General features: G+C 36.9%; 1 protein-coding gene across 3 annotated transcripts in view; it reads left to right on the forward strand.

The window, feature by feature from the left end:
* The window catches only part of Arid4b (AT-rich interaction domain 4B), a 143,143-nt gene that overhangs the window by 73,735 nt on the left and 55,926 nt on the right, over positions 1 to 13,482 (forward strand). For all 3 annotated transcript variants that reach the window (XR_003838576.1, XM_029484988.1, XM_021180100.1), the window contains exons 6-8: positions 2,196 to 2,275; positions 5,970 to 6,061; positions 13,197 to 13,335. Coding sequence is in view for 2 of the 3 variants with exons in the window: in XM_029484988.1 (XP_029340848.1) it covers positions 2,196 to 2,275; positions 5,970 to 6,061; positions 13,197 to 13,335 (311 nt within the window). In the remaining variant the exon portion in view is untranslated. The remainder of the gene's footprint in view (positions 1 to 2,195; positions 2,276 to 5,969; positions 6,062 to 13,196; positions 13,336 to 13,482) is intronic.

The following is a 13,482-nucleotide window of genomic DNA, read 5'->3' on the forward strand; positions in this document are numbered from 1 at the left end:
TCAATAAGACAAAAAGGCTACCAACATATTGGGAAAGGATCTTTCCTATCCTAAATCAGATAGGGGACTAATATCCAATATATATAAAGAACTCAATAAGTTGTACTACAGAAAATCAAATAACTCCATTAAAAGATGGGGTACAGAGCTAAACAAAGAATTCTCACCCGAGGAATACCGAATGACTGAGAAGCACCTGACAAAATGTTTAGAATCCTTAATCATCAGGGAAATGCAAATCAAAGCAACTCTGAGATTCCACCTCACACCAGTCAGAATGGCTAAGATCAAAAGTTCAGGTGACAGCAGATGCTGTAGAGGATGTGAGGAAAGAGGAACACTCCTCCATTGTTGGTGGGATTGCAAGCTTGTACAACCACTCTGGAAATCAGTCTGGCGATTCCTCAGAACATTGGTCATAGTACTACCCAAGGATCCCTCAATACCTCTCCTGGGCATATATCCAGAAAATGTTCCAACCGGTAAGAAGGACACATGCTCCACTATATTTGTAGCAGCCTTATTTATAATAGCCAGAAGCTGGAAAGAACCCAGATACCCCTCAACAGAGGAATGGATACAGAAAGTGTGGTACATTTATACAGTGGAGTATTACTCAGCTACTAAAAAGAATGAATTTATGAAATTCCTAGGCAAATGGTTAGACCTGGAGGGCATCATCCTGAGTGAGGTAACCCAATCACAAAAGAACTCACATGATATGTACTCACTGATATGTGGATATTAGCCCAGAAACTTAGAATATCCAAGATATAGGATACAATTTGTGAAGCACATGATATTCAGGAAGAAGGAAGACCAGGGTGTGGACACTTTGCCCCTTCTTAGAATTGGGAGCGGAACACCCATGGAGGCAGTTGCAGAGATGAAGTTTGGAGCTGAGATGAAGGGGTGGACTGTGTAGAGACACACACACATACTAAAAAATTTAAAATTCAGATCTGATAACTTTATTTAAAATAGTTGTACTCTGTCCAGGATTTCTAAGGAATATGGGGGGTTCTTGAAATTCTTTGTATTATAAAATTTTCAACATGTGAAGATCGTTCTTTTTTCTTTTTTTTTTTTTTTTTTTTCGTTTTTCGAGACAGGGTTTCTCTGTGTAGCCCTGGCTATCTTAGAACTCACTCTGTAGCCCAGGCTGGCCTTGAACTCAGAAATCTACCTGCCTCTGCCTCCAGAGTGCTAGGATTCAAGGCGTGCGCCACCAATGCCCGACTGTGAAGATTATTTTTTATCTAAAGTAATTTTTAAATTGTGACATGATCATCACTGTCAAGTGAGTTATTACGTCTGTCATTTAAAGCAAACATTGTGGTACTTTCAATCAGCAAATTGTAGCTTTACCACCTCAGGGAACATTGGGCAGTATGTGGAAAAAGCTTTTGATTGTGACAACTGGCAAAGGAGTCTTTCTAGGTTGGAGCTCCTGTTGTGTTATAGGCTCAGCTTGTCACACATCAGCTTATTTGATACATTTTGCATATAGAGAGTACACAAATTGAGCAACTTACTATAATGTAGATGTAGATATTTTGGGGGGTTGGGGACAGATGCTGCATAAATTTGTTAGCTTCCATGGCTGGCTGCCAGCGGGAAGACTTGTTTTTCTTTCCTTTACCATTTTGAGGGTAATTAATTAGCATTTAAATTGTTTCCTCTTGAAATGCCACCTTTTGTGTTTCCTACTTCAAGGAGTCTTAAAATTTGTGTGTGTGTGTGTGTGTGTAAGGAGTCTTAAAATTTGTGTGTGTGTGTGTGTGTGTGTGTGTGTGAGAGAGAGAGACAGACAGACAGACAGACAGAGACACACAGAGAGATCCACAGAGAGAATGTATGCCATAACGTGTATAGAGTTGAGAGGACAACTTTGCTGTCATCAATTCTGTGTTCCACTGGGAATTTGCGTCTGCAGGTGTAGCCGTACGTGCCTTTATCCTCTGAGCCAGTTCGTTGTCCTAAGAAGGATACTTTTATTTATAAGATGCATTTTGGTAGAAATAGCAAGCTATTGTAATAACTGTAATTAAAGATATTTGCTAGAAAACATGAAGTATGAACCGAATTCCAAATTAATTCTTAAAATTGGGACTATTTGCACTCAGAAAATTAAATGATTTCTGTCATAATCTTAGAAAAGTTCCTCAGTTGCTTCCATTTTCCCTTCCTCACAGTTTTTGATGATGGAGATGAGAAGACACTGAGAAGATCTTCATTATGTCTGAAAGGAGAGAGACATTTTGCTGAAAGTGAAGTAAGTGATGGGATTGAATGAACACGTGTTGTGGGTTTTCTTTTGTTGTTGATTTTGTTTGTTTGAGATAGGGTTTCACAATGTAACCGTGGCTGTGGGTGCCCTGGAACTCATTGTATAGATGAAGCTGGCCTCAAACTCACAGAGAGCTACCTGCCTCTGCCTCCTGAGTACTGGGATTAGAGGTGTGTGTCTCCATGCCTGCCTTGGACAAATTATCATTTTCTTTGGAAGGAGTGAGGTTTTGTTTTTTCAATCCAGTGAGCAAACCTTTTAATCAAAATATTCTCAGCTATATGTGTCATTATGTGACCTGTGAACTATGGTGAAAGCCAGGAGTTCAGACATCAGGCTGTGTGTTTAAGGCACCTTAGTACTTTCCACAGAGAAAATAGGCTTACTTTGTTACTTTGATTCTGCCTTTTGTTTTTTTGTTTTTTTTTTTTTTTTAACCTTTTTTTTTTTTTTTAAATAAATAAATAGGGATTCTGTAAGTCCCAGGCTTGTCTTGAACTTGGTTCTCTTGGCTTTTGCATCCTGAGTGCTGGGATTATGGTCATGTACCACTATGACTAGCTTTTTTGGGTCATTTCTGTATAAATTTATTGAAGTATTCCCGCCAGGTTGATTAAGACATCTTAAGATTTAATAAATATACTTAAAAAGAAGGCTATAAAGATGACAGTCAGGAACTACTTCATAGTGACATTGTAGTTTTTGCCTGATTGTCTTTTCTGAAATCACCATCTTTATCTTTTACTTTGATTTCTCTTTCATACTCCCTGACATTAATGTATGCATTTTGTTTGTTTGGGGGGGTCTATATTCCTAGCAGGCTCTTTGTGCTCACTGCTTTGTTCATAGTTCTGCTACAGTGCCTGGTACAGGAAGGGAGTTGAGCACTTGTTAGTCATATGTCATCAAGTACATGTCATCGAGAGACTTTGCTGAGTGCATTGTCACATTCTCTACATTATGCATGTTAATGAACTGTTTTTAACACTCTTAACTAATTAGTAATTGAGACTGATAGCCAGAACTAGTCAGACTAGTACTTTGTAGCATAAAAGTCAGCTCTTTACTTGAAAACTGTGCCAAGAATCTGAATTCCAGAGCTTGAGTCAGTATCCAAAGTAACATGACTGTGCAAGGTCCAGGTCATTCTCTCAGAAGTGGTTGATAGACAGTGTAACTGAACTGTCAGACATCTGTCCTCTTTGTTTAGAAGAATGTTTGTTATAGGACACTTTAGATCATGTACTCACATTTTAGACCATTTTTTTTTGTTTGAAAATATTTATGCTTCCTTCAGCAATTGAAATTTCATTTTTATTTTAAATTTCTCATAGTTTACCACTCCCTACACTTCTTAGTAGACAGCTTATTTCCAGATTATGGTTTGTACTGTCTTGTCTTGGTTTCTGTTGAGCTTACTTGATAGAATCTCTTAAGGACACAAGAAATGCTTTTTCCTATATAATATATTTCATGGGCTTTTTGCCCATTAGATTACCTCACCCTTTATTTTTTGCACTTCCCTTGAGTGTTCTTGCTTTGTGGTCTTTTTGTTATTTACGTGCCCTATAAATTTTAAACTGTTTTAGGGGAATCGCCACATTTCTTTGGTGATTCTTCCTTTTCCCAGCAGTGTTTTCTCTACAAGAGCCTTCAATAAATAATTATTGGATTATATTTGGAGGTGAGGTTTTATTTGTTTCATTTTTTTTTCTTCTTTTGAGATGAGATCTCTCTATAAAGCACAGGCTGACCTTGAACTTACTCCTTAGTTGACATTAACCTTGAAATTCTGATCTTCCTCTTTATCTCCTCAGAGTCACCCAAGTGTTAGAATTGTAGGTATCTTGAGTTGGCTTAATTTTAGAGGTTTGTTGTTTTGTTGGCTTTTTGAAGGTGTTCTCTCTGTAGGCTGGACATATATTGAACTTGTAGCCTGAACCTCTTCCTTCCTCCCAAGTGCTGGGATTACAGTTTTCCCCCAGCATACCCATGTTTTGAAAGGTAATGCAAGAAATCTGACTACTTTGGAACAAGTGACATGTTGAAATGGTCTTTCTGCATTTATGAGGTTTGTATGTAAGTCCATTCCCTTAGAACATATATCCAATTATTGCCAGTAAGTAAATATGGCAGCTTAAAATCCTGATTTTTCATCTGATGAAGGCTTGGTATAAAGAAGTATCTAATAGTTTTGCTTTTATCAAAAGAGTTTAAAACTGATTGGCTCATAAGTCAGGGATAGGGTGAGATCGTATGAACAATAGCTATGTGATTGTGGTGCCTTCAAGGAGGATCATCTTCTCTGTGTCTCTTTCTGCTGCTGTTCCCCTTCATTTATGTTTTGCTTAACGGAAGTTAGGATAATAGGGTGTGATACAGTCATTAATCCCTTCCTATGTGTCAATGCTGGGCTTAGGACACTGATGAGCTATGTAGACATGGCATTTCTACTTGAGTAATTCACCCTCTATTAGAGCAAAACCATTAGTTAAACAATCAGAAATATCTTATAATTTTATTATATTAATGCTTGGTAAGGAGAGTATATAGAAGAGAATATATCTGTTATTTGGTTTCTCTTGCAGAGTGCTTAGGATCAAAGTTAGGTCCTTGTGCATGTTTGGCAAGTGCTTTGCTCTGTTCATAGACAGCTCTTTTTATAACACTTTAAAATGTAACTTTAAGAAATTTTATCCTTAGATAGTTCTTCTGTTTTGACAATTTTCCCAGGAATCTTATCATTTCTCCAGTGTTCACAAAATTACCTCTCAACAGCAAACATTTTATTGGTAGAAAAGGAAAAAGAAAAGTGTTTGTGTGTATGTATGTACACATGCTATTAGGTGAAAAGAAAATAGATACATTTTCAACGCTGATCTTTAAAGGGTTAAAGTTAATTAGGTATTCTCTGAAGTGCTACTTTTGGTTTTTTATACACTTTTCTGGAAATTAAGGCTGAAAAAAACACAAGAAAACTTGTGAAAAGTACATTCCCATGAGATGTATAGATGATATCAAGGAAAGAATACTCATTTTCATACTGGCAATTATATTGTGTGCTGCAGATTTAAAAGGAAAACAAATTAAATACTAAAACTCATGTTTTAAACATTTAAAACTCATTTTTAAACATTTTCCTTAAGAAAGATTTATTGTAGAAAACATTTACCAAATTACCATATATCTTCTCTGGATCTCCCTTTCAAGCTACTAATGCTTCTCTTGATGGTTATTTTGTTTTGCTTACTTATTACAATTTTTTTATGGATTATGATTTACTATGGACAAGGAAAATTTTGAGCTGTTGTTGACCTCATCCTAAGAATTAACCCTTATAAGTAGGTGTCTTACCTCATGTGTGTGTTTTGGGTAAGCTTTTGGTTATTTTGTATTTTAGTGATTTTTTGGGGTATGTGTGGCCTACTATATAGGTAATGAATCACCTAGACAGGCAGCCAGGGCTTTATTTTTCTTCCTTTCTCCAAATAATGGGCTCATTCATCTTTATTCTAATATCTTTGAAACTAGAGTTTTCTTTCAATAGGAAAGTTGTATTGTAGCCTTCCTTGGATGAAAAAAATTAACTTCAAAATATAAGCGTATTCCATTGGTTTGGTTTAAATGAAGAAAGCGCTTGCAAAGTAATAACTTGTTGGGTTTGTGTTCTCACCCACAGACACTAGACCAGCTCCCACTCACCAATCCTGAGCATTTTGGCACTCCAGTCATAGGAAAGAAAACAAATAGAGGAAGAAGATCTAATCACATGTAAGTCAATTTTCTTTTTCTTTTTTTTTTTGGTTTTTTGAGACAGGGTTTCTCTGTGTAGCCTTGGCTGTCCTGACACTCACTTTGTAGACCAGGCTGGCCTCGAACTCAGAAATCCGCCTGCCTCTGCCTCCCAAGTGCTGGGATTAAAGGCGTGCGCCACCACGCCCGGTTCGTAAGTCAATTTTCATAACTGTTAGTGAACCTGAAATCATTTCTCTTTCCAGTATTGTTTTAATAGATCCTTAAATTGTAAATTGAAAAATGTTACTGAGCTTTTGGAGCAGAACTAGTCAGTTATCCCCATTACTATTCTGAACTCATGAGTTGATTCATGATGTTCTCTTTGTTCCTAGTACCTCTCTCCCTGCCATTATCTTGCTCACTCTGTAGTTCTCACCTTGATGGGAACTATTTTGTTGTTCTCTGTTGTTTCCTTTGAAACCAGACCATTTTTTTTTTTTTTATGAATCTCCTAAATTCTTTGCATTTATCAAATGTCATAGGTAAAATTTCATCTCTTACTCTTATTATAGTGGTGTTTTTTTTTTTTTTTTCCTTAGTACCTATGAGACAAATACCTGAAAGGGTTAAAAACAACTTTTTTTGAAGCAATAATAAGACGTTGGAGTGGATTAGACAACAGAGTATATTTTTTTTAATTTATTCTCTCGTGTTTTTTTTTAATGATTTGAATTAAAAATTAATATATCAGAAATAAAAATATATAATCACTAAAGAAAATATTGTTAAACAGCTAAAAATAAATATTTAGTTGGATTAATTAAAAACTTTAAGTGAATGCTTTCAGTATATACAGTCAGATATTAAATCTGATTTTTCTGAACCCTCAAGATGTAAGGTGGCTAAATCCACTTACACTATTTAATGGGCTCATTCATCTTTATTATGATTTTTTTATCTGAAATAATAATTTTCTTATTAAAGTCAGGGTTCTAGAGAAATGGATTGGCAGTTAAGAATGGCTGCTTCCCTTTCAAAGGACCAGAATTTAGTCCTCATCACCCACATTGGGCGATTATTGTAACTCCAGCTCCAGCGGGTCTGATGGCTTCTTTTGGCTTGCATGGGCATCAGTTATCACTCCTGTACACATGCAAATAGTTAGCACATGCATACATCATACATACATACATACATACATACATACATACATACTTACATAGGTGAATAAGTAAATAAAATAAATTTTAAGATTAAGGCAATCGTTCTGAGACAGGAAGGAGGAGGGGTGTGCTTCCCCCACAGGCTTTTCCTGTCTAACTGGTTTGGTTTTCCTTAGCTCCAGTACTTAAGTTACTTTCTAAATTCGTTTTAATGACAAACTTGGATTTGAGGAAGGAAATGAGGAGACTGATTACCTCACTGAAAAGATAGTCATTGCTACCCACTTTCCTATCTTACTATAATTCCAGTTACGCTTTCTCACTGAATTTTCTAGAAACATGTTTTCTTTAGTTGCCAATTAGTATCTCTGCCTTGTTATTTTGATGGTGACTTGATTATTTTAAGGATACTTGCATTGTAACTTTTAAAAAATTCTTCTATGTATAACATTTTAAAATTAAATGTGTTTCAGCCACAGAAAAAAATAAACTGTAAATAAATGGTGGGCTCAATGTGGTGGTACATGCCTTTAATGCCAGAGGCATGCAGATCTCTGAATTCTAGACCAGCCAGGGCTATATACTAAGGCTGTCTCAGAAAATGTATGGTGGTATTAATAAGAAAACCTTCATTGTAATATTAGGTGTAACTTTGATCTCAATTTTTTTAAGTTTTGACAGGTCTGTTACATTGCTACAAAGTATTCACTTAAGCAGGTGAATTGTAGGATGTTTTGATAGCTTTGAAAATTAATGAGTTAATATTTTATCATTGGTCATTAGTTTTTCTATAGTTCTGAGAGTATAATTGGTGCTAACAGATTAGTGAGTACGAAATGTCAGTTAATCTCATTAGTGGTGATTCCAATTATCTAGTTTAGTGTGGACATGGCCTGGTTTTCATCACTTTGCCACTAGCTGTATGACTTTGGCAACCTACTCTTCTCATATTTGTCTGTAAAATTAAGATCATAATATTAACTCTCTTAGAGATTTGAAAACTGAATTTATTTGTATTATAAGTTATGCATATTTATATACACATATAATGCTTATATAGCAAATGCAGGCTAAGTTGTCTTCAAGTCCAAGAGCAGAGGTGTTGTGTATTTGGGTGTTCAGGCTTGATGGTATTTGTATAGACTTTGCTGGTGGAACATTCCTTCTGCAAAGTCTAGAATGCACAAACTAAATAGAATCATGTATTACATGAAAACATTGGGATCAAATGTCAGCATACACAGAGAGCTCTTGTGTTTTTACCTGTTCATTTAAACATCCAGCTTAAATACTCCCCAGCACAAGGACTGTGCTTAGCTGCTTTGTTTACAATTACAATTTAAAAATCACATTCTTAGGGTTGCAGAGCAACGGCTGCTCTCCCAGAGGACCCAGGTTCAAGTCCTGTCACTACATGGGAGCTCACAACTGTCTGTAACTCCAGGATTGACACCTTGACACAGATATACACACAGGCAAAACACCGAAATAAATACATAAATAAATTCAAAATAAGTTTAATATTCTATAGATTTGATCTATTAAAATGACTAAAAGTCATGATATATTAGAAAGTCTCTAATGTTAAAGAAAAATAGTTCTACATTGAACATGATAATGAAGTGTATGTGGGCGCTGCTTCTTAATGACTAGCAATGCTCAGTTTCTGTTAAGAATCTCAGCATGCCGTGAGAAATGGGCTTTGGATTTCACTGAACATATATATTGTTTGGTGGCTGGAGAGCTAGTTTTGTAGAGGAAGCCTACTTCTGTTTGTTAACTGGTTTTGCTCACCGCTCACAACTGTGATTGCTTGGTCTCAATACTGAGGGTTCCGAAGTGTCCTTGCTTGGCATTTTGAGCTTTGAGAGCTCAAAGTACTCATCTCCTTACCTACAAGGGTTCACTATTCTATTCTTTACTTATTCTCTACAATAGAGTCTTGGGCCTAGACCTTGAGGGCATTCTGTGACCATCGTTTTCTTTTGAAATTTGAAAAAAAAGTTCTCATTATGATTTTAACAATGGCTATTTTAAAAGTATTTTTAATCAGGCATGGTGGTATGTGCCTGTCATCTTAGCTCTTGAGACGGTGAAACAGGTAGATTACAAATTTCCAGCCAACCTAGGATGTAAAACAAGAACATGTCACAACCAAATATTTCCCTAGGTTTCCCAGGACTTAATTGCACCAATACCTTTGTTTCTCTTTCAACAGCTACAAATCCACATACTAGCTGATCTGTCTTCATTTGTTCCACTTCATTTCTAGCCTGTCACTAGGTAATCTTAGTTAAGTGCAGTAATTTTTTTTAATGACCAACTTCTACCTTGTTAATTATTTAAAGTAAGTTTTTGATCTTAATGTGTGACTTAACTGAGTTCCACCCTGACTATTTTCCTGTATTCCTGGGCAGAGGTTGTGTTACTCTGCCTAAAGAATACAATGTTTACAATTATGGACCTGTTTCCATGTGCTTTCTCTCCTAGCTTCCTTACTGTTTTTCTTTTTAGTAACTTGTTAAAGGTCTGTGTAACCCTGGAGTAGGAAGGCAAGCTTCTGCTGTCACTTCCCCAGCAGAAGAGAAATAAAGGCTAACAAATTTGCTTTCAGTAACAAAGCTTACTCACGACTATATGCTGTGTCCTTTGATAGTGCAACGATTATTTGGAAAATGAATGTCTGTGACTTTAATTCGCATATTATAAACCTTGCTTTTTAAAAATTTATGATTTTAAGTATGTTCACAAAATTGTGCAATGATTGCTACTTTACTACTGTCTGATTCCAAAAGATATTTTTATGTACCTTTTTTGAAATAAAAGTTACTGTTTTCGTCTTTTTTTTTTTTTTTTAATAAATGTGGAAGTAGAAATTGAATCTAGGGCTCTTGGACATGCTATGGAAAGTCGTCTATCCCTGATTTGCACTCCTGTTAACAGTTTAATTTTTGGTAAAAATCAGGAAATATCCCTTTGATGATTGCTTATGTCCATATATCCAGTGGTTCAGTCTTTAAGAACCTATGCATTATTAATTATCTACTAAAATTAATCTCTTTAAAATATACAACACATCATGTATGAAATTGCTCTATTCTTGTCTGAAATAATAGTGGATTGTTGAAACTAGAAATGTATTTGAACTATTGTTTAGAAATCTTTTTTTTTTTAGTATTCTGAATTTTCTTATCATGAAATTCAATATAAAGTGTCCTTTTGTTTTCTTACCTCTTTTCCTTTATAGAATTAGGTCAACTTTTTTCTAATGTCAAGGAAGCATATTACCTGATTTCAGATACTTCTTCCTCTGTTAGTTGACAAATTCCCATTTTAGTAGCCCAGTGTGACATTCTGTGTTCCTGAATGTATTCTTTTTTCTTTTTCTAGGTAGTAATTTTTTCTTTAAATTCAGTTTATATTCTGATCACAATCTCCAATTCCCTCCTCTCCTTCCAGTCCCATCCTTATAAATCCTTCCCCACATTGCCCCTCCCCTTCTCCTCAGAGAAGGGAACCCGCTCCCCCTTGGGTGCCATCTGCTCCCAGCAGGACTAGGCACATTCTCTCCCACTGTGAGGCCCACCTAGGCAGTCCAGGTAGGGTGATCAGAAACCAAGGCAGCCCCACACTGCTCATGCTTCACTTGGTAGGGCACCCACATGAAGACAAAGCTGCATATTTGCCACAAATGTGTTGGGGTCTTAATTCCAGCTCCAGCATGATCCGTGGTTGTTGGCCAGTCTCTGTGAGGCCTCAAGGCCCAGGTTAGGTGACTCTGTAGGTTTTTTTGTTTTTGTTTTTTTGTTTTTTTTTTTGTGGTGTCCTTGACCCTTCTAGCTTGCTCATTTCTATCCCCACTCTTCCACAAGACCCCTGAACTCTACCTGATATTTGCTGGTGGGTCTCTGCATCTGTCTTCATCCTACACAGCTGTTAAAGACAAAAACGTCATGAATTTTGCAGGTAGTAATTTTTTTAAAGAGTTATTTTAGAAACAACCCCAATTAGAAGTCAGAGTGAAGAATCTGGCATTGATGAACACCACAGCAGAAAAAAAAACAGCTGCAGGGACGAGACAGTAATGAACTTCAACCCAACAACAGTCTTAAAGAAAATCTGATATTTGAATTCACACTGAGAGAGACACAAGAGATGTCCATTGCAAACAATTTTGAGCAATAGGGCGGGGAGAAGGTATGGGATGTAGAACAGTTGAAGGGTGGACCAGGAAGAGAATAAAATCTGGAGTGTCAAAAAATAAAAAAGATTAAAAAGAAGGAATATAAAAAAACCATCAGGATCTACTTAAAATAGTACAAAAGATTCTGGGCTAATATCCACTTATCAGTGAGTACATATTGTGTGAGTTCTTTTGTGATTGGGTTACCTCACTCAGGATGATGCCCTCTAGGTCCATCCATTTGCCTAGGAATTTCATAAATTCATTCTTTTTAATAGCTGAGTAGTACTACTCCATTGTGTAAATGTACCACATACAATTTGCTAAACACATAAAACTCAAGAAGAACGAAGACCAAAGTGTGGACACTTTGCCCCTTCTTAGAATTGGGAACAAAACACCCACGGAAGGACTTACAGAATCACAGTTTGGAGCTGAGACAAAAGGATGGACCATCTAGAGACTGCCATATCTGGGAATCCATCCCATAATCAGCCTCCAAACGCTGAAACCATTGCATACACTAGCAAGATTTTGCTGAAAGGACCCAGATATAGCTGTCTCTTGTGAGGCTATGCCGGGGCTTAGCAAACACAGAAGTGGATGTTCACAGTCAGCTATTGGATGGAACACAGAGCCCCCAATGGAGGAGCTAGAGAAAATAGCCAAGGAGCTAAAGGAATCTGCAACCCTATAGGTGGAACAACAATATGTACTAACCAATAACCCCCTGGAGCTTGTGTCTCTAGCTGCATATGTATCAGAAGATGGCCTAGTTGGACATCAGTGGAAAGAGAGGCCCATTGGTCGTGCAAACTTTATCTGCCTCAGTACAGGGGAACACCAGGGCCAAGAAGTGGGAGTGGGTGGGTGGGGGAGTGAGTGTGGGAGCATGTGGGGGACTTTTGGGATAGCTTTGGAAATGTAAATGAAATAAATACCCAATTAAAAAAAATAGTACAAAAGATATTTAAAATCAGGGATTCCAAAGCAAGGAATAGAATATCACCATGTAGAAAGCTCATGTCCTTCCTCTCCAGGCTTATCTTCTGAATGTATTTTACAGAAGCACAAAGAACCATGTGTGTATTTTGTGTATACTGAACTGCAATGGTTGTTTCTTAACTGGATTGTATCCTTGCCCCTTTACTGTTAATTTCCAGCTTTTTTCCCCCCAATCTTTTTTTTTTTTAAGGTTTTATTTTATATGTATGGGGATGTATGTCTTAAGTACCATGTATATGCATTGGGAATGTATGTCTTAAGTACCATGTATATGCATTGCCTGCAGAAACCAGAAGAGGGCATTGGTTCCCATGGGACTGGAATTAGGAGGGGCTTGTGAGTGTGTTGGGAAGATCAGCTGGTTCTCTGCAATAGACAGTATTCTTATCCCCTGAGCCACCTCTCTAACCCCTGTCTTCTCCCTTTTTAAGTTTGCTCAGTTTTGGGAATACTAGACGACTGTCTCCTAAATGCCTTGGAGATCTGAGCTTAGGATCTCCTATCTTGTAGTGTAATGCCAAGATGTGTAATATGGTCTTTTAGCCTTTGTGGGTTGGAGACTGGCTATTCTGTTCTGCTTTTTCCCCTTAGTCTTATCTTTGTTTTATCTTTTGTAACATGTTTTGCTATGTAAATCATGTTAGCCTCAAACTTCAGTTCTCCTTGCCTTGGCCTACTGACTGTTAGAATTACAGGTATGCACTACTATGCCTATTGATGCCAGACTGCTAACAGACTGTTGAACCAGACTGCTAACTATTGGTATACTTATCTTCCTGAAGGTAAATAAGATTGTTCTATATTTTTTTTCTCTTTCTAGACCAGAGGAGGAATCTTCCTCCTCATCCAGTGATGACGATGAGGATGATAGGAAACAGACTGACGAGCTACTAGGCAAAGTTGTTTGTGTAGATTATGTTAGCTTGGATAAAAAGAAAGCGATGTGGTTTCCTGCACTGGTGAGTATTTTGAGTATAAAAGACCTTAATCCTTTGTTTTCTAAAAAATATGTATTGGGGTGGAGCTGAAGAGATGGCTCAGATTAGGAAAACTGGCTCTTCTAGAGGCCCTGAGTTTAGTTCCCAACACTCATAATGTGGCTTATA

The sequence above is a fragment of the Mus caroli genome, chromosome 13, assembly GCF_900094665.2.
Source record: "Mus caroli chromosome 13, CAROLI_EIJ_v1.1, whole genome shotgun sequence".
Taxonomy (NCBI): Eukaryota; Metazoa; Chordata; class Mammalia; order Rodentia; family Muridae; genus Mus; species Mus caroli.